General features: G+C 45.2%; 1 protein-coding gene across 7 annotated transcripts in view; it reads right to left on the reverse strand.

Moving 5' to 3' along the window:
- Positions 1–26982, reverse strand: part of AP1S2 (adaptor related protein complex 1 subunit sigma 2) — a 123246-nt gene that overhangs the window by 72643 nt on the left and 23621 nt on the right. For 4 of the 7 annotated variants that reach the window (XM_044283728.1, XM_044283726.1, XM_044283725.1 and 1 more), the window contains exons 3-4: positions 13729–13837; positions 8421–8558 (exon numbers count right to left, since the gene is read on the reverse strand). In XM_044283728.1, coding sequence (XP_044139663.1) covers positions 8421–8558; positions 13729–13837 — 247 coding nt within the window. Of the gene's footprint in view, positions 1–1167; positions 1254–7492; positions 7529–8420; positions 8559–13728; positions 13838–26982 lie in introns of those variants that run through there. The other 3 variants (XR_006388124.1, XM_044283727.1, XM_044283730.1) reach the window with 2 other exon arrangements.

A 26982-nucleotide genomic window follows, 5' to 3' on the forward strand; every position in this document is an offset into this window, starting at 1 on the left:
ACTACGGTATTGACCTTCTGTCAATTCGGGGCCGCCTGCAACATGGGGCTACTTTTAGTTTTCTTTTTTCCAGGGCCGCTTTATTTTCCCAGTCCGCTCCTGGCCATGTGACCGACGAAGCTAACGTCACATAGCCTAGGCAAAGCTGCGGGAAGGCCGCAGCGCTAATGTGAGCCCTGGTGCCTTCTTAAACAGCTGATCTGTGGGGATCCCGAGGGTTAGACTTCCACCAATCAATTAAATAAATACTCAGAAAACCATTTTTAAGGGGTTTCCAGTACTTCGATTAGTTCATAAATATCAGATTGGTGGAAGACGGACCCCGGGTACCCCACTGATCAGCTATTTCCAGAAGCACCGGATTTCCATAGCTCTGTCCACTATGTAGTGGCGTTCTGGCTTACTGCAGCGATGCTCTCATACATTTAGCTGAACAACAAAATGTAGCTTCAATAAACTCATTCATATCCTATCATTTAAAAGTAAAGAAAAAAATAAGATATTTTTGCCGTCATCAGTAGCTTTTCCACAAAGCATTACATGAAATCGTCACATGAAATGTTACTTGTTAGAGTGCATCCCCAGGACAAGAGCACACACATTATAAAAGAAGAATAAAATACACGGGTGATCCTGATCACACATTGATAATAGGTGTAAAGTTAGGGATTTATGTAAAACAGTGCTACACAAGCAGGATGCCCCGGCCATGCCAAGTTTTAGATAAGGCCCTCTGGATTACGGGTCCATCCAAGCCTTGCTGCAAAGCACTATGATCCAAGATCAGGACCATGAAAAGTGCATTCAGAGGAACTACCCAAAACCCTGGATGAGTGCATTTATGTATAATAGACCTTTAGGTAGAAATGCACTTTAAAAAAAATAAAAAAATTAATGGAGGATGAATAATAAGTATGAGATCAATAAAATTACTAAAACCAATAAAATAAAGTCACAGGTATAAATCAATGTGTGGACAGGCACCAACTGATGTTATAACATCCCACTTATCAAATACTGCCATGCTAATAAGAATTGGCCCTGAGCGCAATTCCAGCTCCGTCTGTATACAAGGGAAAGGTAAGTAGTCCATGCAGCAGTCCCTGCACAGCACCCAGTGTTACACGTGCATCCGAACACTTCAGTGTGTAGTTACCAGACACCTACAGGGAGTTTCTGGAAGGCTAAGGCTTCATTGGTGGTCACTATCACAACATATTGTCTGAGTAACCTCCAAAGTCTTCATTCTGGCTCTACAAATATAAAACCGGATGGTGAAAAATCTGATTTGAGAGCAAAAACTGAAACATATTCCAATGTAAGACGTACCCAATATTTCTCATGTCAACCAGGATCTGCCAACAACTGCCTAATGCGTATGGCAAGTTTATAGTGAGAGTTCCCTCCTTAAAGAGGACCTTTCACCGATCCTGACATTGTGAACTAAGTATACAGACATGGAGAGTGGCGCCCGGGGGTCTCACTGCACTTACTATTATACCTGGGCGCCGCTCCGTTCTCCCGCTATGCCCTCCGGTATCTTCGGTCACTAAGTTATGGTAGGCAGAGTCTGCCCTTGTTCTGCTGTATCGCTGGCCAATCGCAGCGCAGAGCTCACAGCCTGGGAGGTTCTTTTCTCCCAGGCTGTGAGCTCTGCGCTGCGATTGGCCAGCGCTACAGCAGAACAAGGGCAGACTCCGCCTACCATAACTTAGTGACCGCCTACCATAACTTAGTGACCGCCTACCATAACTTAGTGACCGAAGATACCGTAAGGCATAGCGGGAGAACGGAGCGGCGCCCAGGGATAATAGTAAGTGCAGTGAGATCCCCGGGCGCCGCTCTCCATGTCTGTATACTTAGTTCACAATGTCAGGATCGGTGAAAGGTCCTCTTTAAAGGGGATTGTCCAGCCAGTACAAAAAAACAAACAAAAAAAAAAAACTGAAAATGCATAAAACATACTCATCGAACCCTACCCACTCTGGTTCCAATGCTGTAGGTGTCCAACACCAGTCTCTGTCCCTGTTCCCTCTTCACTCGTGAAGTGTTGACCCAGTACAGAGAGTAACTGACTGAGCAGGGTCCAAGTGGGGAGGGACCAGGAAGTACAGAAACTGGCGGTAGACACAGAAAGCATCGGAACGTTTGTGGCAAGGAATCAGTAAGGGGTTGTGTTTTTTTTTCTTTTTAAAGCATTCTCAACCTTTTTTTTAAATATTATTTTACAGGCCAGCCACTCCTTCAATACATTGTATAAGTATTTTCTTATACTGAGCTCCAAATTCCATTCACAGAAGTTAAAGTGGTTTTGCCACAAAGTTTTTATTGTACAATAAGCCTTGAAGGCAGCCTTTCACATTGAATGGCAATCACCCAAATGACTGTTAATGGACATCTGTCAGCAGATTTGTACCTATGAAACTGACTGACCTGTTGCATGTGTATGCTATTGGCTTAGCTTAAAGGGCATCTGTCAGAAGATTTGTACCTATGACACCGGCTGACCTGTTACATGTGCACTTGGCAGCGGAAGACATCTGTGTTGGTCCCATGTTCACATGTGCCCACATTGCTGAGAAAAATTATGTTTTTTAATATATGCAAATGAGCCTCTAGGAGCAATGGGGGCGTTGCCGTTGCACCTAGAGGCTCAGCTCTCTCTCTGCCGCATCCTCTCCACTTTGATTGACAGGAACAGCCAGTATAAACGTGATCATGATTGCCTGGCCCTGTCAATCAAAGTGCAGAGGGTGCGGTAGTTACAGAGAGAGCAGAGCCTCTAGGTGTAACAGTAACGCCCCCGTTGCTCCTAGAGGCCCATTTGCACATATGAAAACATCATTTTTCTCAGCAATGCGGGCACATATGAACATGGGACCAACACAGATGTCTTCAGCTGCCAAGTGCACATGTAACAGGTCAGCCGGTGTCATAGGTACAAATCTTCTGACAGATGCCCTTTAAGCTAAGCCAATAGCATACACATTTGGCTCATTTGACCGTGCAGGTTATTTAGGTGGAGCAGGAAAGATGAATAGCACCTATCTGGATCACCTAGGTTTTTTCCAACAGCAGTCAAGTGAAGGTCTGCCAGTGCCCACAGACATTAGACTGCTGGTGGATCTCACTGTCTACCTATGGAAACATTTCAAGGGTTGTATGAGGTTAGAAAAGCATGGTGTCTTTCTTCCAGACACAGCGCCACTCTTGTCCATAGGCTATGTCTGACATTGTAGCTCAGTGCCATTCACTTTGATACAGGACACAGCTCAAGGACAAGCGTGCATGGCATCCTTATACTATTTGCAATAACCATGGTTTCTAAGGCTTGTTTTATGACTTGCTCGCAATTCCTCCAAAGCTAAGACTCAGTTAATTAGATAGGACTTTGTGAAAGCTGGGGGTCAAACCAGGAAATACATAATCCTGGCAACCAAGTGAAGTTACACAATTCAGAACCGCTGATTCATGCAGAATAATGTATGCAACACTAGAAAATCCTAACAAAGATCATGGAGTAAAGGGCCTTTTAGGCAGGTTGATGCACAAGCAATAATCTGGCATGAACAGAATGTTGCCAGTAATTCCTTTGTAGGGGGATAAATGATGACTACTGCGATCATTCATCCCTATACAGATACACCGTTTTCAGCACATCCCTCTTTACACAGGACGATCTGCTGCTGGAAGACAATGACTTTATGTGCAGCGTAAAAGAATCGCTCACCCAACAAACAAGTGTTTGCTCATTCGCCAGGTGATCAATGGCACCTTTACGATTGGGACCGTCACCAAGACCTTGAATGCAAATACTGATTCCAATGGAGAGATGATCACCTAAGCACATACACTTTTCTACTGAGATCAATGGAAATTGCTAAAATTTACAAGTGTGCTCTGAATGTCATAAGTACAATGTCATTTAAGGCTATGGACACCTTCTGGGCAATTTTTTATGACTGCATTTTACTCATTTTCAGAATCTTTTGTGATACAAGGGTCACTGTCATGTGAATCTAATTAAAGATCTGTTTTCTCTGGTATTACCGCCACCCAGTGTATCTATATAATGTTAATCCAGTCCAACAGCATATATAGCGATCACATTCTATAATATACCGGTACACTGTAAGACACTGCTGCTACTTATTGGAACAGAAAAGGGTGGTGAAGAAGGAGACTGATGGCTGATCTCCACACGTGTGACTGCAATGGTCTCAGGCCCCGCTCTTTCTTACCCGCTTCTACTTTGAGGAATTAAAGGATAACTGTCATTTTTTATTTTTTATTTGCTAGTTTATTAGAGCTAGGCATGTATACCTGAGTTAGTGAGGAGGCGTGTCTCTCAGTAATCCAATCTAATTGGCTGGCAGGAAGCTGCTGGCTACAGCAAGTTTGTATGTGACCTGAGGGAATGCAGTTTTGGCCTCAGAGAACTGGCAGAGGAGCCACCTTGAGAAGATCCTCATAATGTAGGACTCAAAACAGCCGTAACTAAGGGGAAAGCTCAAGGAAATTAAGTGAAGAAACTAAAGATTGCTGTATGCATAATGCTGCTACAGCAATTGACAGTTATCCTTTAAGCATTACCGAACACACATTTCAACACTTTAAAGGGAATATGTCACCAGTTTAATGGTGTCCTAACTAAGAGCAAAATATACTAGTGACAGGTCTCCTTAGCAAAATGCTGGGTCACTTTCTTTAACTGACCCAGCCGTTTTGCCAAAATCTTGTATTGAACAGCTCTAGAACCCGCCAATGAGTCCTGATATTCATGAGCTACTGGCTTTCCCCATCGACCTGCTGCTGATTCATAGTAAAATATCTGTCAGAGGCAGGTGGGCGAGGACGGCCATGAGCTCATGAATATGGGGACTCATTGGCACTCTAAAGTGAGGGCAGCAGAAAACTGGTTACACATTCCCTTTAACTCTTCAACCATTTTAACTGTAAGGGCTCATGCACACAACTGTATTTTTCTGCAGTGGCTATCCTGCTTTTTTTTTTTCTTATCGCATAGCCCATTCATATGTAATAGACCATGCATCAGTTTTTTTTCACAATCCTCTAATCTCAATGCAGCCCCGATTCCTTTCGGTAGTTGCGCATGAGAATAGCCCTTTCTGTTCATGGCAGTGAGGAAAAACAGAATGCCACGGAAAGCACCCACTGTTTGTGGATACGGCCAAGTGCAAGAGGGGTTAATATGTAAAGACATCACAAAAACCACACACAGCTACGCTGATTAAAATGCAACAAGAGCAAAAACCTTAGCTTAGGATAAAGTAGATAAATGACAAATATTATATCACTTATTTGAAACACAAGACACTGAGACAGAAACAAAATGCACTGAGAACAGTAACATAAAGCCGTTGCTTCTCTCTTTTTCTATTTTATTTTATTTTTTTGTCAACTCCCCGGCTCTAGAACTTTACCTGTGAGGTTCACAAACCTTATAAAAAAAATCTCAAATAATATTTGTCTATGGCTTATACTATAGACAGTATTGTGAGGGAAGTGTCTCAGTAGCCGAGCAGTAGATACAGGCCGCCCCCATGTAATTGGTGCATGGCACTGTATGATGTGAAAGTGCTGCAAGGACAAACATGTCAGGGGTGAGAGTCAGCAATGCATACTTAGGCCTCATGCACACGACCGTTTTTCGGGTCCGCATCCGAGCCGCAGTTTTTGCGGCTCTGGTGCGGACCCATTCACTTCAATTGGGCCGCAAAAAACTGAACGGTCGTGTGCATGAGGCCTTAGGGACATATTTTCAAACTGCACTACAGGATGGATATACGGCTTGGCTGTCTTCCAAGTTTCGACAAAAAGTCAAGACTTCGACTCAAAGAGAGGCACTTCCAAAAGGAGGCACTGGTGAGATGTTCTCTTTCTCTGGGAGATACTATACCCTTGTTGCAAACTACACTACAAATATGAGGCCTACAGTCATCCATAGAATGGTGTAGGCAACTCTCTCTCCCGATTCCTCCATAAACTTAAATGCACAGCCAAATATGCATGTGTTGTCAAGAGGAAGTGGGAAGTAAGCGCAAGCTGTTTTTAACAGCATTTAGAGATATGCTTTACAGCAATCACGAGGCATATAGAGGGGATTCAATGACTTCTATGGGAGAGTTTTCTTTGTATGCTCTGTGGCCTGTGCAGAGGTCACTGTACAGAGAGGGGTGGTAGATAAGCTTACTTACCTATTGTGAATGGTGGATCCAATGTTGTCTATATATTAGAGGTGCCCCTGTGGCGGGGTGTCCCCGAGGCTGATGATGGTCCCCCTGACGGTTGATTGACAGGGCCAGACACATCAACTGGCTGCAACAATCTCGCACCTGCACCACAAGCACAGAGGTTCTGCTTCCACTAATGGAGCAGCAACCGTACATGTGCCGCGATTGAGTGGATGGAGCGCTCTCATGTTCGGGGACACCCCGTTGCAGGTACGGAACCCCGCTTCTTGATGAGACAAATTGACTAAGTCTATTTGTGCATGTCTACTATATATACAGTATATATATATATATATATATATATATATATATAAATAATACCTGTCATTGTAATCCTGCCTGTGATGATGAGATGACTGCTAGAAACTTATTACCACAGAACAGGAATTCTCTATTATTAGGCCTAGTGGCCAGTGCAAAAACAGCAGGATTTTAGGATTTTTATTTTGAATATAGCTACTTGGAAATTTTTTTTTTTTTTTTTTAAAGCCACCTATTAGTCGTACCAACCTTACTAAACCAGGGATACTGCCTGGTAGTCTTGATCCTAAATAGAATAATACAGAAAATCGGTTGAGACATTTTTGATGTAATTTAGGGCTTTAGTGCACTGAGGCGCGGGTCCACCACTGGAAAGCTGAGGTGCACCAAGGAGCTAGGTCCCATTCCTCAGTGCACCTCATTTGCATAAATACAAGTCTTTTTTTTCCGGGAATGATGCAACAGACAGGTATCATTTTAATCAGCATGATCAATCCTGTCAGGCAGTATACCTGGTTTAATAGGGTTGATCCTGCTGAAAGTGCTCGTTAACATAATTCAAATAGGTCATTTTCTGGTGACACATTGCCTTTAATGTGATTGTCTTGTATTTTACATTGATGGCCTAGATTTAGCGCTATACTACAATACTAGATAGAGAAGCATGGACAGAAATATTCCTGTGCAGAGAAGAAGCTACGCGGTTATAGCAAGAAGGACAGACCCCCGCCAGTCACACACTGATGGCCTATCCTAAGGCTATAAAATCTATATGAATCAAGAGTGTAGTTATTACACCCCCTCCTGATGAAAAAAACTGAAATGTCAAGTTTTTGGGCTTAAAATAAGCCTGACATGTCTGCTCATTAGAAAAGAGAGGTTTTTTTCTTCGATAAATCCTTAATTTGATTATAGGTTAGTAAGGTTTAGTAGGTAAGTTGCACAGGTAGTTTTAGTAGAGTTAGGGTTGATTAACTATACCTGAAAAAGTGTCAAAGAAGAGAGTCTAGCTTCTGGAATTCAGCAATGAGAGAGTAGAGAAGCACACGTGTATATCAGATGTGGACACCGGACACAACAAGCTAATAACAAACTAAAAGACAAAGTGGAGGCTCCAAAACACAAGGGAAACAATAGCCTTTATAATACACAGTACGTCACAAGACAGAGTATTAGAGATTACATTACATACATTTAAAAAGAGACAGAACGCTCAAGATGGAGACACATGCGGAACATGCACTTTACTAATGAGGAGATCCAAACTAAGGCCTGCTGAAAGTGTAGGTACCAGAAACAGTACGGACGTCTCAGGACTCACGTACATAATGTTTAGGGGTTTTCAATGATTTTGATACTGATGGCCTATCCTGAGGATAGATTATCAATATCAGATTGGTGGGGGTCAGACTCCCTGCTGATCAGCTGTTTGAAGAGACCAGCATTCAAGTGAATGGGGCTGAGGGACACTACCAAGCAGAGCCACTATCCAACTGACGGCGCTTTGCTTGGTAAGCTGCGAGAAGGCCGTGGATAGGTCATCAATACAGAAGACCCAGAAACGCCCTTTAATGTCACACAAAGGATTGGTCACAGCAGGAAAAGTCCATATCATGAAGAATCTTGGCCCCCAGAATTTGGGGTTTCATGGTTCCTGCTCCAGATACCAACCTAGGTCTGGGGGTCCAGGCTAACCACTTATTACACCAATGTAATGATGCTACACTTTATAACCGTATATCAGTTGGTCATGTAGTGGAGAAATTTACAGTCCAGATTAATGATGTCTAGGGGAAGAGAGGAAGCAGGCCAGTGATTTGGACACCCCATCATCAGTGATTAGTAGCAGGACATGTACAAGAGGCTGATAGGTAGGCATGCAGCAGAGAACTCCAGTTTACTTACCTCCTGGAGCAGGTCGGCCTGTTCTATGGCTTTTAGAACATTTTTCTTTGAGGTCTCCTGGACTTCACCTCCCAAAAGAAATTCATCCAAAATAAAATATGCTTTCTCAAAATTAAAGATGATATCAAGTTCACACACCTGAAAACAAACCCAGTGCGGATAAGTAACACATTAACAACCGGAAGAACTTCAAACTATCTACTGGAAAAACAAGCTGAGCGGGAGCCACGTCTGAGGGCCACACTGCGCTTAGTACTGCAATAAATGTCTGCATGATCTATGTTACAAATTTATAGCTTATTTAAGTTAAAAGGATTTTCCAGTTTGCATCAACTTCCTTTAATATAATTATATATGAAGGTAGCTGCAGTTTTGTAATGTATTTCTTTTATATTTATTGCTCCTATCTCCTATTTTGGACCGTGGTCACAAAACCATGTTCATGCAGCTCTTTCTTATTTCCTGTCCATGGGCGGGGCAGTGATAGGGGAGTGTCTATGCAAGTAGCTGGGTGGGAGGAGCTATAAATCAGCTGGGCGTTGTTAGGGGCGGTGCTGGAGCTGTAGCAGAGAGAGAAGTGCATCATGGGTTTGGTTGGATACAGCAACATGAAGTGCTACATACAGGATGGAGACCAACCCGAGGGATTGATTTACATAGAGAAAATGGGGCAGAAGTTGTTAGACTGAAAAAAGGATGTACATTAGGTAAGCAACTACGTGAGCAGAGCTGCTAAAAAGCATAGTAATCCTGGAAAATCCCTTTAATGGAGAATGAACTGAGAAGTGGCTACATGGCTACACACAGTACATGGCTAGCAAAAGCAAGGCTAATGCTTTTGACATTTTTACACTAACACTATTATTAACATTACGTTAACAAACATATTCCTCATCATGTCTGAAAGTATTCTTGCACAGCGCTCACACTGAAAATATAACCTATAATGATAGGGACTTCCTGCACAGCGCTCACATACAGAATATAACCTATAATGATAGGGACTTCCTGCACAGCGCTATCATACAGAATATGTCCTATAATGATATGGACTTCCTGCACAGCGCTATCATACAGAATATGTCCTATAATGATATGGACTTCCTGCACAGCGCTATCATACAGAATATGTCCTATAATGATATGGACTTCCTGCACAGCGCTCACATACAGAATATAACCTATAATGATAGGGACTTCCTGCACAGCGCTCACATACAGAATATGTCCTATAATGATAGGGACTTCCTGCACAGCGCTATCATACAGAATATGTCCTATAATGATATGGACTTCCTGCACATCGCTCACATACAGAATATATCCTCTAATGATAGGGACTTCCTGCACAGCGCTCACATACAGAATATATCCTATAATGATATGGACTTCCTGCACAGCGCTATCATACAGAATATGTCCTATAATGATATGGACTTCCTGCACAGCGCTCACATACAGAATATGTCCTATAATGATAGGGACTTCCTGCACAGCGCTCACATACAGAATATATCCTATAATGATAGGGCCCTCCTGCATTGCGCTCACATACAGAATATATCCTCTAATCATAGGGACTTCCTGCACAGCGCTCACGTACAGAATATATCCTCTAATAATAGGGACTTCCTGCAAAGCGCTATCATACAGAATATAACCTATAATGATAGGGACTTCCTGCACAGCGCTATCATACAAAATATGTCCTATAATGATAGGGCCCTCCTGCACAGCGCTAACATAGAGAATATAACCTATAATGATAGGGACTTCCTGCACAGCGCTATCATACAGAATATAACCTATAATGATATTGACTTCCTGCACATCGCTCACATACAGAATATATCCTATAATGATAGGGCCCTCCTGCACAGCGCTCACATACAGAATATATCCTCTAATGATAGGGACTTCCTGCACAGCGCGCTCACGTACAGAATATATCCTCTAATAATAGGGACTTCCTGCACAGCGCTATCATACAGAATATAATCTATAATGATATGGTTTCTGCACAGCGCTATCATACAGAATATGTCCTATAATGATAGGGCCCTCCTGCACAGCGCTAACATATACAATATATCATCGCTAACATAGAGAATATAACCTATAATGATAGGGACTTCCTGCACAGCGCTATCATACAGAATATAACCTATAATGATAGGGACTTCCTGCACAGCGCTCACATACAGAATATATCCTCTAATGATAGGGACTTCCTGCACAGCGCTATCATACAGAATATAACCTATAATGATAGGGACTTCCTGCACAGCGCTCACATACAGAATATATCCTCTAATCATAGGGACTTCCTGCACAGCGCTCACGTACAGAATATATCCTCTAATAATAGGGACTTCCTGCACAGGGCTATCATACAGAATATAACCTATAACGATATGGTTTCTGCACAGCGCTATCATACAGAATATGTCCTATAATGATAGGGCCCTCCTGCACAGCGCTTACATACACAATATATCTAATTATAGGGACTTCCTGCACATCGCTCACACAGAGAATATAACCTATAATGATAGGGACTTCCTGCACAGCGCTCACATACAGAATATATCCTCTAATGATGGGGACTTTCTCCACATCGCTCACATACAGAATATGTCCTATAATGATAGGGACCTCCTGCACAACGCTCACATACAGAATATATCCTCTAATGATAGGGACTTCCTGCACAGCGCTCACATACAGAATATATCCTCTAATGATAGGGACTTCCTGCACAGCGCTCACATACAGAATATATCCTCTAATGATAGGGACTTCCTGCACAGTGCTCACATACAGAATATGTCCTTTAATGATAGGGACTGCCTGCACAACGCTGCCTCACATACAACATATATTCTCTAATAATAGGGACTTCCTGCACAGTGCTCACGTACAGAATATATCCTTCTAATGATATGGACTTCCTGCACAGCGCTATCATACAGAATATAACCTATAATGATAGGGACTTCCTGCACATCGCTCACATACAGAATATATCCTATAATGATAGGGCCCTCCCGCACAGCGCTCACATACAGAATATATCCTTTAATGATAGGGACTTCCTGCACAGCGCTCACGTACAGAATATATCCTCTAATAATAGGGACTTCCTGCAAAGCGCTATCATACAGAATATAACCTATAATGATATGGTTTCTGCACAGCGCTATCATACAGAATATGTCCTATAATGATAGGGCCCTCCTGCACAGCGCTAACATACACAATATATAATCGCTAACATAGAGAATATAACCTATAATGATAAGGACTTCCTGCACAGCGCTATCATACAGAATATAACCTATAATGATATTGACTTCCTGCACATCGCTCACATACAGAATATATCCTCTAATGATAGGGCCCTCCTGCACAGCGCTCACATACAGAATATATCCTCTAATGATAGGGACTTCCTGCACAGCGCTCACATACAGAATATATCCTATAATGATAGGGCCCTCCTGCACAGCGCTCACATACAGAATATATCCTCTAATGATAGGGACTTCCTGCACAGCGCGCTCACGTACAGAATATATCCTCTAATAATAGGGACTTCCTGCACAGCGCTCACATACAGAATATGTCCTCTAATGATAGGGACTTCCTGCACAGTGTTCACATACAGAATATGTCCTATAATGATAGGGACTTCCTGCACAACGCTGCCTCACATACAACATATATCCTCTAATAATAGGGACTTCCTGCACAGTGCTCACGTACAGAATATATCCTTCTAATGATAGGGACTTCCTGCACAGCGCTATCATACAGAATATAACCTATAATGATAGGGACTTCCTGCACATCGCTCACATACAGAATATATCCTATAATGATAGGGCCCTCCCGCACAGCGCTCACATACAGAATATATCCTCTAATAATAGGGACTTCCTGCACAGCGCTCACATACAGAATATATCCTCTAATAATAGGGACTTCCTGCACAGCGCTATCATACAGAATATAACCTATAATGATATGGTTTCTGCACAGCGCTATCATACAGAATATGTCCGATAATGATAGGGCCCTCCTGCACAGCGCTCACATACACAATATATCTAATTATAGGGACTTCCTGCACATCGCTCACACAGAGAATATAACCTATAATGCTAGGGACTTCCTGCACAGCGCTCACATACAGAATATGTCCTATAATGATAGGGACTTCCTGCACAGCGCTCACATACAGAATATGTCCTATAATGATAGGGACTTCCTGCACAGCGCTCACATACAGAATATGTCCTATAATGATAGGGACTTCCTGCACAGCGCTCACATACAGAATATATCCTCTAATGATAGGGACTTCCTGCACAGCGCTCACATACAGAATATGTCCTATAATGATAGGGACTTCCTGCACAGCGCTCACATACAGAATATGTCCTATAATGATAGGGACTTCCTGCACAGCGCTCACATACAGAATATATCCTCTAATGATAGGGACTTCCTGCACAGCGCTCACATACAGAATATGTCCTATAATGATAGGGACTTCCTGCACAGCGCTCACATACATAATATGTCCTCTAATGATAGGGACTTCCTGCACAGCGCTCACATACAGAATATATCCTCTAATGATAGGGACTTCCTGCACAGCGCTCACATACAGAATATGTCCTATAATGATAGGGACTTCCTGCACAGCGCTCACATACAGAATATATCCTCTAATGATAGGGACTTCCTGCACAACGCTCACATACAGAATATGTCCTCTAATGATAGGGACTTCCTGCACAGCACTCACATACAGAATATATCCTCTAATGATAGGGACTTCCTGCACAGCGCTCACATACAGAATATGTCCTATAATGATAGGGACTTCCTGCACAGTGCTCACAGAGAGTACATACTGTCTACTGTTTTAGGAACCTAGAAAGGTAATAATTTGCATGGTGCAAGAATTCCCAGACACTGCTTCCCATGGCAGTAATATGTGCTCAACTAAAAATATCCTTAAAATGCAAGCTATATTCTAAACCTGAGAAAATCGTCAAAATTGGGCTGGATTTCCAAAATGTTGGCTGAATGATGTGTAATGGATCACTGTGGCAGTATCCCTCAGATCCAATAATTCTCACATTCAGCTTATGCACCACTGCAACAGGAAATAATAACTTATATGTGACAAGAAACAGGAAGGAGTCGGCCCTAAATTACAGATTTTACGTTCTCTTGAAGTTTTAATGAGAAAGCCACTCTCCATACTCGGTATTTAAAATGCTGCAATTAGACTCACACTGCCAAAATACTTGTCCAAAAGCTCCACGTAACGGTGAATTATTTCCAGGGTGATAAGTTCATTGTCTTGGTCCTCAATGGCGCAGCAGAAGTAAAGGCTGGCGTACCTGAAAGGAGAAATAGTTTTAGCAGGGATGGATTTTAAAATGGCTGCACAAAGCTGAGGACAGAGAACCAGCCGCACAAGGATTCACGGACAACCAGCGACCTAGGATTGATCGTCAGTAGTGTTAGGCGAGCATGCTTGGCCGAACACCATTTTCACTTGAGCATCGCGATGCTCGGCACATGGCGGTGTTCGGCTGAACACCGCGTGTGCTCAAGCGCGATGCTCAAGTCTCCTCCCCGCACGTTTGTTGGCAGCCAATAAACGTGCACTATGGTACTGTCACTCACTGTAATGCCGTAGCCATGTAGGTTACTGGCATTACAGTGATTGACTGTCTGGAACGCATCATCTGGTGCTATATAGCACCAGATGACACGTGGTTCAGCTCAGTCTTAGTCAGGGAGAGCCGCAGCAGAAGGGACAGATAGCGTAGGGACAGGGATATTTTTTTATTTTTTTAGGCAGGGTTTAGTCTTGAAAGGTGTTAGAAACCCAAAAGTCCTTTTAAGGACTATTGTTTTATCTGGCTGCCATATATATTATTAGCGCAACCTGCGCAAAATTAAATTGCATGCAATTGTTTGGCCGCTGCCGACAGTGACACAACCTCTGCTACATCTGTTGTGTTACATTTGTGCATCCTAAATATCTGTGACATTCAGCGCAATTGTTTGGCCGCTGCCGACAGCGACATTACATGCACTACATCTCCTGTATAACGTGTGCGCATCCCAAATATCTGCGACATTCAGTCTAATTTTTTCACCGCTGGTGACAGCGACATTTTCTGCGCTACATATCATTTATAACATTTGCGCATCCTAAATATCTGTCACATTCAGTGTAATTTATTTGCGCATACACTTAAAAAAACTTCTGCACATGTGACATACTTGCAAGCATATATACCATTTAATATGCTGAAGGCGAGCAATAAGGGACGGGGAAGTGGCCGTGCTGCTGATGGTGCACGCAGAGGCACTGGGCACGGTGAAACTGTGCCTGCTGCCAGAACACAGGAAACACACTCATCCACGATACCTAGCTTCATGTCCCAGTTTGCAGGGCGGCGCAGGATAACACTCTCAAAGTCACACCAGTGCGACCAGGTGGTCGGTTGGATTGCAGCAGATAATGCTTCCAGTCGGTTAAGCACCACCCTGTCTTCCACAAAGTCCAGTCTCAGTAGCCAAGAGTCTGGTCAACAGAATCCTCACCCTGAGCCTCCTTCCTCCCACCATGGAGAGTCTTGACAAACAAGTGATCCCACACTCGGATCTTCCGAGGAGCTCTTTTCATCGCCATTCCTTGATTTGGCCCTCTGGCCAAGGCCACTTGAAGAGGGACATGAAGTGATTCCCAAACTCTTGAGCATCCACAGTCAGAAAAAGATGACGTGGGGAACGGCAATTAGTGTTTCTCGAGGTGGATGATGATGAGGAGACACAGTTGCCAATAAGTCAACAGCAATTAGTGTCTCAAGAGGTTCATGATGAGGATGAGACACACACAGTTGTCAATAACTGAGGTCAATAAGTCAGGAGAATGACCAGAGTGAGGAAGTGGAAGAGGAGGTGGTGGACGATGAAATCACTGACCCAAGGGAAGGTGGCAAGCCGAGCGAGGACAGCAGTACAGGGGAGGAGGGATCCGCAGCACCGCAACAGGCTGGAAGAGGAAGTGGGGTGGCAAAAGGGAGAAGGCTGGCCACACCAAACAGGCCCGAAACTGTTCCCCGGAGAACCCCTTTGCAGCAATCTCCCTTGCCAAGGGGTAGGTGTTCCGCAGTCTGTCGCTTTTTCGAGAAAAGTGCGGACGATAAAAGAATTGTCATTTGCAACCTGTGCGGTACCAAAATGAGCAGGGGTGTGAACATTAGCAACCTCACCACCACCAGCATGATCACCCACATGGCATCAAAGCACCCTAATAGGTGGGCCGAACGCCTGGGTCCACAATCAGTGTCTGCGGGTCACACCACTGCCTCCTCTTCCCCTGTGTTACATGCTGGCCAATCCTTTGTCCAAGACACAGGCCCGGATGCCTCCCGCCATGCACCTGGACCTTTGAAAGCACCATCAGCTAGCATATCCACTTCTGTATCCACCCAGCCACCCACCCACAGGCCATAGCACTAAATGCGCACCTTTCCAAATTGCTAGCCCTGCAAATGTTGCCATTTAGACTCGTGGACACTGAGGCTTTCCGCAGCCTGATGGTGGCAGCCGCCCCTCGTTACTTAGTCCCCAGCTGCCACCAACATGTGTCCCGTAACATCACCCGTGCCCTGACCAACGCAGTTACTGGGAAGGTCCACTTAACGACTTGACACATGGACAAGTGCTTTTGGCCAGGGACGCTACATTTCCCTGACCGCACTCTGGGTGAACATTGTGGAGGTGGGGAGCGATTCGTACCCTGGGATGGCACAGGTGCTACTGACGCCAAGGATTGCGGGTCCTAAATCCATCAGGATTTCCGCCACCACCTACATTAGTGGCTGCAACCCCCCCTTCTCCTCCTTCACCCCCACCTCTGAATTCTCATCTTGCAGCAGCGGTCAGCCATCAGTCAGTAGCTGGAAGCAGTGTAGCACATCAGTGGGGAAGCGGCAACAGGCCGAGCTGAAACTATTTTGCTTAGGTGACAAACAGCACACCGTCGCAGAGCTGTGGCAGGGTATAAGGGACCAAACTGAGCTGTGGCTTTTGCCACTCATCCTACAACCAGGCATGGTTGTGTTTGATAATGGCCATAACTTGGTGGCGGCTTGGAGGTCGGCAAGCTAGTGGTTCAGCGGTTCCTCAAAACCTACCCCAATTTGCCTGAGCTACTGGTGAAGGTACGCTGCGTGTGTGCCCATTTCTGAAAGTCATCTACAGCTGCCGCCGGTCTGGCAAAGCTGCAGCAGCAGCGCTTGCAATTGCCAGCTCACCAACTGTTGTGCGACGTAAACACACGCTGGAACTCCACATTCCACATGTTGGCCAGGCTTTGTGAGCAGCAGAGGGCAGTAGTGGAATACCAGCTGCAACATGGTCGTCACCTTTCCAGTCAGCTTCCGCTCTTCACAAGCAACGAATGGGCATGGATGTCTGACCTTTGTAAGGTTTTACGCAACTTTGAGGAATCAACACAGATAGTGAGCAGTGATAACGCTATTATCAATGTAACCATCCCACTTCTGTGTCTACTGAAACGCTTGCTGCTCACAATGAAGGCGGACGCTTTGCATGTGGATGAGGTGGAAATGGGGGAAGACAGTACACAGTGTGATAGCCAGACCACCCTCAGTTTGTCTTCTCAGCGTGAATTGGATGATGATGAGGAGCAGGAGACGGTTGCCTCCGCTACAGAGGGTAGTACCCATAGCAGGTTTATTCCATCTGTTCAGCATGGATGGGCCGAAGAGGAGGATGAGGAGATTGAGATTCATTCTCCTGATGAGGACAGTGAAGACTCTGGCACACATGGCTGACTTTATGTTATGCTGCCTTTCCCGTGACCCTCGTGACATACGCATTTTGGCAAACCCCGATTACTGGTTGTTCACCCTTCTTGATCCCCGCTACAAAGAGAACTTCTCATCTTTCATTCCTGTGGTGGAGAGGACTAGCAAAATGATGCAATACCAGAAGGTCCTTGTGGATAAATTGCTCCCAAAATTTCCAGCTGACTATGCTGGCGGCAGAGTAGCTCCTAACCTGAAAAATTTAGGAGCCAAATTAAATTACATATAATATGGCTGGGATGCTTTGGAGCATGGGGGTTTCTAAGCTGCAGCCCACACAGTTAAAGGGGTTGTGCAATCATTTCCATGACCTGTCAGACTAGCCAGATTCGCGTTGGTAATCCCTAGGTGCTGGGTCCTGGGTCATTTGCTTCCAGGCCTCTGCTGCTTGTCTGCTTTTTCGAGAATCAACACGAACGTATTTTATTTCCGTGTCCGTTCCGGTTTTTTTGCAGACCATATGCGGAACCATTCACTTCAATAAGTCCGCAAAAATAAAAGGAAGTTACTCTGTGTGCATTCCGTTTCCGTATTTCTGTTCCGCCAAAAAAATAGAACATGTCCTATTATTGTCCGCATTACGGGCAAGGATAGTACTGTTCTATTAGGGGACAGCTGTTCTGTTCCGCAAAATACCAATTGCACACGGATGTCAGCCTTATGTTTGCGGACTGCAAAATGCATACGGTCGTGTGCATGAGCCCTAAGGTACATCATCTAGATTTGGATGCTATGTTCTCCTCTCCAACCTTTTAGCCACTAAGAGGAGGTGGGGTACAACCTCTCTTACCCTCAACCAGGAGTACAGCACCAAGCTACATTGACATATTGTAACAAACCCATAGCTCTGTCACCGGGATGGGTTTTCAGCCTCTGTACATATGCGTTTAGGCTACTTTCACACTTGCGGCAGTGTGATCCGGCGGGCAGTTCCGTCGTCGGAACTGGCCGCCGGATCCGCCGATCTGCTGCTGCCTGAAAGCATTTGTGAGACGGATCCGGATGCGGATCCGTCTCACAAATGCATTGCAAGGACGGATCCGTCTCTCCGATTGTCATGCGGACCGACGGATCCGTCTTGTACATTTTTCTCATTTTTACCGATCTGCGCATGCGCATGCCGGAACGACGGATCCGGCATTCCGGTATTCTGAATTGATCCGGCGCTAATACATTCCTATGGGGAAAAATGCCGGATCCGGCGTTCAGGCATGTCTTCAGTTTTTTTGGCCGGAGAGAAAACCGTAGCATGCTGCGGTTTTCTCTTTTGCCTGATCAGTCAAAACGACTGAACTGAAGACATCCTGATGCAAACTGAACGGATTACTCTCCATTCAGAATGCATGGGGATATGCCTGATCAGTTCTTTTCCGGTATAGAGCCCCTGTGACGGAACTCTATGCCGGAAAAGAAAACCGCTAGTGTGAAAGTACCCTTAGTCACTGTGTGTTACTACCTCACTATTTTCAAACTCTCTGCTTGTAGTCAGCCACTGGGACACTGAAAACTATCTTAACCTTCTACTTATTACAGCTGAGGTTCTGCTACAATGTATCAGTGTAGATAAAGCATGGCATTTACCACTGGATTGCATGTTTTGGATGTAAGCATGAGCATCTGCATTCACTGACAGCAAGCAGACATCGTCAATTTGATTTTGAAGATAAAGGTTTGTCTGGACTGGTCAGCGTCAATATACACCGTGTAGGCCACTACAAGCACGTCCCTTCACAAGAACATGTAATTTTATTTCCACAGCAAACACTTACCCAGGACACAACATGGCCAGCTCCATTCTCAGGATCTATGTGCACGCCAGCCGGGACAACACACAGGCGATGCTTGTTCCGCCCACCACACTCACAAGCCAATCAGTGAGCAGGACACAGGAGACTCACAACCGTCCAACAGAAACAAGCATTGTTTGTGCAGTAGAGAATACACGTGAAGGGGCAGTGACTGCGCGAGCGATGGCCGAGAAGCGGGAAATTGCTGGAAGCGGGAGCACAACATGCGGGAACACAAGCCCCGCCCACCCTCTATGCCGGGTAGTGTGAGGGGCGGATCTTCACCCAGCAGCGTGTGTCTGCTGGATGAAATTTCTTAGAGGCAGAACGGAGGGTCTAGGCGCAAATGGCGACAAGACTACAAAGTCTTGTCGCCATTTTGTAATTCTAAGTCGCATTGGCGACCATTTTGGTCACCATCTGGAGCGCTGCATTGACTTCCATTGTGCATCCCAAAGTGTTCTACTCGAGCACTAGAGCACTTTGGTGCTCGATCAACACTAATCGTCAGGCATTATCATGATTTCAGACCTATTCATAAGAACCACTCTCTGAGGAAAGGCAGAAGTTACCTTCTTGAAGGAGTCTGTCAAACTTCTTGAAGGATTCCTTTAAACTCCATACAGGGCTGCATAGGTGGAAGAGTCCACACCGGAGGACCAAATTCTAAGGCACTATTCACATAATTTCTTTGTCCTCCATATAGGCAAAAATAGCACTGCCTAAAACTACTTTTGCTGATAAAAACATCAGAATTCCAATGGAAATCTGATGGATGCCACTGTAGGTTATCAGGAAATGAAATTGCTCCAATATGCTTGAAAGTTACCCCACTGACAGTGGTGGACTAAGTACCTAAATTGGCCCTGGAAAAAACAAACAAACCTAAAAGTGGCCCCAATGTTGTAGGAGGGTCCAAATTGACATGATGCGGGCCAGCAGGACCTTAGTGCGGCACAAAATACCTCCCCAGAAGAACCAAGTACCACAGTGCAGCACAAAATACTGCGGGCCCCAGCTGCAGTACTCAAGTGTATGACCATCCTGAAGATGGCGATACTGTTGAGTTTAAAAGGACACCTGCGGCCGCTAGCCTGGCGCAAAAGTACCTGAGGATCCTACATTAATTAATGCTGAGAGCATCAGATTGTTATGTACCCGGCCGGCAGCCATCAGGAGGGCTTCGACGGCCCTCTTTGCATCGTCTCACAGGGAAATTTCCCTGTAGGGTCTATGGCCAGTCCGCACCTGCCCACTGATAAGCTGATCGTGGTTTCATTAAAAGCATTAGCATGCACAGTCTTCTAGCCACTCTTCAAAGTGGGCTGTTGGGCTGTGTTGTGCCCCCCACACCTCCAATTAAAATTCTATGAAAATTGGATGAGAACCAATATGGAAGACATATGAAATGCCAAAGTGTTGTCAAATGACACGGGAATGAAAATCTGCTTAATTAGGAAACCATAAGGGTAGGGCCATGTTTCACTAGCCAACAAGTTAGAGATGTTCAGGGTTCTAAGACAGATAAGTGAAAGCAATGATATGTACGGTCACCCAGCTTTCCAAGATACAGATAAAAACAGATTCACATTTTTAGCGTTTTCTCATCTTGAAGGGGTTCTCCTTGTTGGACAATCCTTACTTGTTAGAAGTGTCCTTTAACAATGACCTGATTCTAAAGTGTCCCACTTTTGGGCCCTTCAGTGATAGGCTGTAATCTGTGGGGAACCCAGGCAGCAAGTATTCAGTTTCCCTGCAGCGCCACCACAGGAAAAATCAGGCATTACACATTGGCTTGTGCGTGTATTACAGGACAATTATTCCCCTCTGGTCAAAAGATGATGATCCTGAACAGAGGACACCCCCCTCTACTAACTCATAATTGTGCGTTACGTTTTTATCATCCCCTATCCACAAAAATAACTAGCTGATCGTTGTGGGTCTGACTTCTGGGACCCCCATGATCACAAGAAGGGGGCTTGGTTCTCCCATTCTGATGGAGCTGTAGGTCGTTCATGCGCCCTGCCGCTCCACTCATTCTCTATGGCAGTGCTATAGTTGGCTATATCAGGCACTGCACAATAAGCGGCAGTGCACATGCACGATATGCCACGCCATCAGAACGTGGGAATGGGACCCTCGTTCTCGTGATCGGTGGGACCCCCAGCAATCAACTAGTTACCCCTCTCCTGTCCTGTGCATAGGGGATAACTTAAAAACTTGGCACAACCCCTTTAAGGTACATGAAAATGGGTTCTCTAAACTGGAGAACCCCTTAAAGGGACCTACTGTTTAAATGGGGGTCTGTATAAATGAGACTACAGGGGAGCCCATGCTCTGTGCCTCATTAATCTCACAAATTCCGCAGAATACTTGTGGTCCACAAAAATATCCGTGTGCCTGTTTCTAGGAAGCAGGTGCAGGGTAAGATGAAGGAGCTGTAGACGGCGGGTTAAAAGAAGCTGTCATACACCCATTACACTGTAACCTTTCCAAATCTGTCAGCCGCTGCATTGCTATATAATTACTGACACTTAAAAAGAGAAATCTACTAAAAGCCGGTCCCTGATTGAAGACTCTTGGAGCTGATCCATGCACCGATGCTGCAGCGCCTTAGCAGCCTCTCCCCGCTCGCTAACCATTGTACTATTAAACTCACACCGCTAGTACATTAATTCCTGAGCCGCTGTCACGGAGCAGCAGCGAGGCCCCTGGGGAAGCAGTTCAGGTTTGAGGAGATGATAATTAGGAACTTTTGTCGAGTGCTCCTCCATGATTACAATAAACCATCTATCTGCTCCTCTACAAAGGGAAGATCTTGTTTCATTCAGCAGAAGTGCTATTATGTCCCATTAGTACAATTAAGACTCCCCAAAAATATTGAAAATGGCGCAAAAGTCCAACTCACTCTTGAGATGAGACAACATGAAAACAACGCAGGGGAACAAACCAAGCTGAGGAGCAAAATCTATCCAAATAAACATCTGTGTCATGTCCGGCCAATACAGTAGCTGCAAAAACCAACAACATTTCTGAAATCCAGATATTCCAGCCTCAGCATGACAATGCGAAAATATTTAAATGGGTTATCCCACAATTCTAAAACTCTTTATTTTTTACTCACTTATCTGGAGGACTTTCTTCCCTTTCTGAAGGAGGTCAGCAGCTCACAGGAGACAATCAAGCACCAGCTTCTCGCAGTAATGATTGCAATTTGTGCTTGTTAATAGGGTTTTCCGACTTAGGCCTCATGCACACGGCCGTTGTGGGCAACATCCGTGCAGCGGGCCAGACCCATTCAACTTGAATGGGTCCGTGGTATGTCCGCACCGCAAAAAAATATGACATGTCATATTTTTTTGCGGTGCGGAACCACAGAAAGAAACATCACCGAAGCACTACGTAGCGCTTCCGGTGTTCCGTTCTGCATCTCCGGAAGTGAATGGGCCTGCATCCGTGATGCAGGGTGCACACGGACAGCGATTGCCGACCCGCCGTTTGCGGCGCGCAATAGGGTCATGGCTGCCTAACGGCCATGTGCATGAGGTCTTACATATATATTTGGACAGATCATCAGTATCTGATCGGTGGGTTCCGACACCAGGGACCCTCGCTGATCAGCTATTTGAGAAGGCAGTGATGCTCCTGTGAAGGCCGCAGCCTTCTGGCAGTGAACCCTAAGCCAGTGACGTCACGCTCATCGGTGATGTGGCCTAGGCACAGCTCAGTAGAGTGTGCAGATGTAGTTTCTGATCATTTGAATTCCATTTTGTATCTGCTTATTTAAGTTTCATTTTAAAATCTGTGAATACAGGTTCAGGGGAGTAAGGCTTTGTCTACATATTTTCCCAAGGTTGTTTTGGGATTCTCACTCGCTGCGGACCTGGGAACTGGTGATAGCAGATGAACAACACATATAAAGTGACAATTATGGAGCGCATGCGCTGGCTGCATTCCACTAGGGAGCTTTTTGTTTAATCTGTAAAGCTGTAACCCTTCAGGAATGAAGTCAGAAGCTCATCCTACGGGGGACGCCTGGTGTAGGGACTTAATCGGTGTTTTCCCGATCGAGACTCTGACTGCTTTCGCTGAAAGGGCTTCCCAGCTGATTATTATTATTATTTTAATGCGTCATTATTTCCATGGCGCTGTACATCCAGCTGGGGTTACACAGAAATAAAAAACATAGTAAGGCTACATTCATACAACCGTATGTGTTTTGCAGTCCACAAATTGCAGATCCGCAAAACAAGGATACCGGATGTGTAAATGTAGCCGGCCCTATCATAGAAATGCCTATTCTTGTCCGCGATTGAGGACAAGGATAGGACATGCTCTATCTGTTTTGCGGGGCCGCAGAACGGATCTACGGATGCGGACAGCACATTAACAAGAAACTATTAACAGACTGGTACAGAGGGGTAGAGGACCCTGCCCACAAGAGCTTACAATCTATAGCTGATGTCGCTGTCCGATGATGTTACCTCCATCGGTGATGTAAGTACCATCATTCTGGATGTAGGCAGGATTCCTGCTGAAGTGGTTATGTAATTGTGTATTATGTTCTTTATTCTTTGTATATAGATACGTGCAAAAGAAGGACATTATATTGCTATATGCCTATTTAATGAAGTGTAGCTGTAGTTCAGGTAGGAGTTTCTCTTTAAAGAGTATCCGAACCTAAAGTCTTATCAGCAAAACACTCGGCCACATGGAAGTGAATAGGGCTGAGCTGCGATCCCAAGCACAGCCGCTATACAATGTACAACACTGTGCTAGGGAGAGGATGCCGCAGTGCTCAAACAGCTGATCGGCGGGGGTCCCGGGTGTCGGACCCCTGTAGATCAGATACTGAGGATAGGTCACCTAAAGTCAGAAAACCCCTTTATTTCCTGTATAGTAGTGCACCCCTTTCTCTTCTGTATAGCCCCACAGTCTAGAGAGAGATACAGCTATATATTTAGATCAACTTGCAACTAGGGATGGATGGATGAATGGATGAATGGAAGGTGTCTGGGCCGCTTCACCTGCTTCTAAGAGATCGGCACTGAGAGGAGGAACGGAGCATGTCAGTCCACCTCTGAATGCAGGAGGTGGACCATTAGGATACAGCAGGGGGCGCTACCAGAGAGGAAAATGTAATGTCTAGAAGAAACAAATAATATTTGATTGCACGTATCTTGCAATAATCCTTCACTTGAAGTGCCCTAGCCAATGACTGCCGTCAGTGGTGATGTGGTCACAAGCAGCATATCACTGAAGAAGCCAGTCATTGGCTGGAGCAAAGCATCTGACCCTGCCTATGGCCAGCCGGATGTAAACAGCAAGGGAACCGGAAGATGGCGACAGCAGGGGCATCGCGGCGGACCGGAGCACCGTGCAGCAGGTAAGTATGTATCCTCTGTTTCAGGGGCCAGGCTGTGGGCACTTGATAAAAAATAATTACTACCGGAAAATCTCTTTAATACTGGGAATTACACAAGACCAGTAATAGAAGCAACACCATACATGAAGGCAATACCTTCTATTAAACACCCACTTACAGTTTACATATTAAGAAATAAGACAACCCCATGGTGAATATTTATGCCACACAGTACCAGAAGAGTAAAGTTTTTTTGGGGACTTGGGTCACTCATATCAGACCGCTGGCGGTCCAACACCTGGGACCCCCTAATCAGCTGTATTGGGTAGCCACCAACGCCATAAACTATAAAGTGGGCGGAAGGCTCTGTCCACTGTGTAGATTCTGGAGCCAGTGCACTGCAGAAAAGCTGCCAGTCACTTGAATAGGTGCTGAGCTGCAGTACCCCAGTGTGACCACTAAACAGTGTTTCCGGGTCCATCCACTGGACAGCTTCAGGCTGCCCCAAACAGCTGATCAGCAGGGGCGCTGGGTGTCAGACAGCCACAGATTTGATATTGATGGGGATAGGCCAGTGGTCGGCAAAGTGCGGCTCACGAGCCACAAGCGGCTCTTTGGAACCTTCACTGCGGCTCTTTGGTGCGGGCTGGCGGGTGGGTGGTCGCGCCGCTCAAGCTGCTTGCAAAATGTTCGTCATGCGCCTCCTGCCCCGTCTGTCTGCTCCTTCCACTTTATGAATGAAGCAGGCAGGCGGGGCAGGAGGCGCATGACGGAGGGAGAGATGTCACGCTGCGCACAGCAGCAGAAGGGCGGGCAGCGCCGCTCTAGTTCGGCTGCCCATTGCCGGCCATGTGAGGAGTGGTCTTATGCTATATATGTGTCATCCACAGATATCCCCCATAAGTGCGTCATCCACAGATATCCCCCATAAGTGCGTCATCCACAGATATCCCCCATAAATGCGTCATCCACAGATATCCCCCATAAGTGCGTCATCCACAGATATCCCCCATAAGTGCGTCATCCACATTACATCCACATCTGCAGACAAGTTTAATAAAAGTAAAAAAATGATAAAGATAAAATGAAATAATAATCAAGATCCAAAAAATAGAAAGTACATATAAAAGCATGTAAAAACACACTCTGGGCTCATGCCCACGAATGTAAGGGTGCCGTGCCTGTGCTGCGGACCGCAAATAGCAGTGAATGGGTCCTTGATGCGGGCTGCACATGGCCAGTGCCCGTGTATTGCGGACCCGCCGTATGCGGCCTGCAATATGGCAACGGCGGGCACACGGTCGTGTGCATGAGCCCTAATAGTCCTCACTGGTACTGTTGATGCAATATTTTAGGTTTTAAAAATGTGGCTCTCGAAAAAAAAATCAATCGTGGTTTTGGCGATATTTGGCTCAGTTGACGAAAAAGTTTGCCCACCACTGGGATAGGCCAACAATATGTAAATACCAGAAAACCCCTGTGAACTTGCACATCACTAACCATATTTTATCAATTTCAACAAATATATAAAATACATAAAAGTTTATCTGAAATCTCGATTGCTACAATAGTAACGTGATGGTAAGGGAAAGCACATAATAGAGAAGATCAAGGCTTTATATATTTAACGTGGGTGAATCTTTTATGTTCTCCATACAGTATAGTAAATGAACACATTGTTTGTGGGTGTGTGTGTGTATAGATAGATATACATACATATGCTGTACACACACTCATTGACAAAAGAAAATAATACACCCAGAAAGAAATGTCAGACTGCACAAAAGGCTGCCCGCAGTTATGTCTCAGAGACATGTAGATGATTGCAAGTGAGGTCTTATTAGACATTAGGACTCGCAACAAGAGAGCACAAAAGTGCTTCCTCTGCTGCCCTATAAAAAGGCTCTCAGAGACTACTTTTGGGCAGTGGACCTCTTGATGAGAGACCTGCTAGACATGCCTCTATGATGCACTAGAAGACATTTTGCCCAGTTGACAGACTTTGAGAGGGGGCACATCATTGGACTGACGGAATTGCCTGCCATCTAGACCATTCTGACATAGCTATTAGGAGGTCATCAGTAGAGAGGATAGCTTGCTATGACGACAAGCAGGAGAAGCGCTAATTTTCGTTATTCACCATCCAGATACAGGAGGCACCTCATTACACACCTCTGTCTCTGGACTGCTATGGACTGCAACAGTATAGTCTTTAGCGATGAAGGCAGGTTCTGTTTAGAATCTAACAATGGTCGGATTCAGGTATGGAGGCCTGCTGGTGAGCTTCTCAATTCTGTCTTTGCCATGGAGCGCCACTCAGCCCCAACTGCTCATGTGGTTAGCGCGGTGACGTCACAGCAGGTCCTTCTATCTTCATTCAGCAGGACCTGTGATGACGTCACCGCACGTCCTATTTTCATTTAGCAGGACCGGCGATGACGTCACCGAGCTCACCATGTGGTGACCGCGGTGACAATATC

The sequence above is a fragment of the Bufo gargarizans genome, chromosome 3, assembly GCF_014858855.1.
Source record: "Bufo gargarizans isolate SCDJY-AF-19 chromosome 3, ASM1485885v1, whole genome shotgun sequence".
NCBI lineage: Eukaryota > Metazoa > Chordata > Amphibia > Anura > Bufonidae > Bufo > Bufo gargarizans.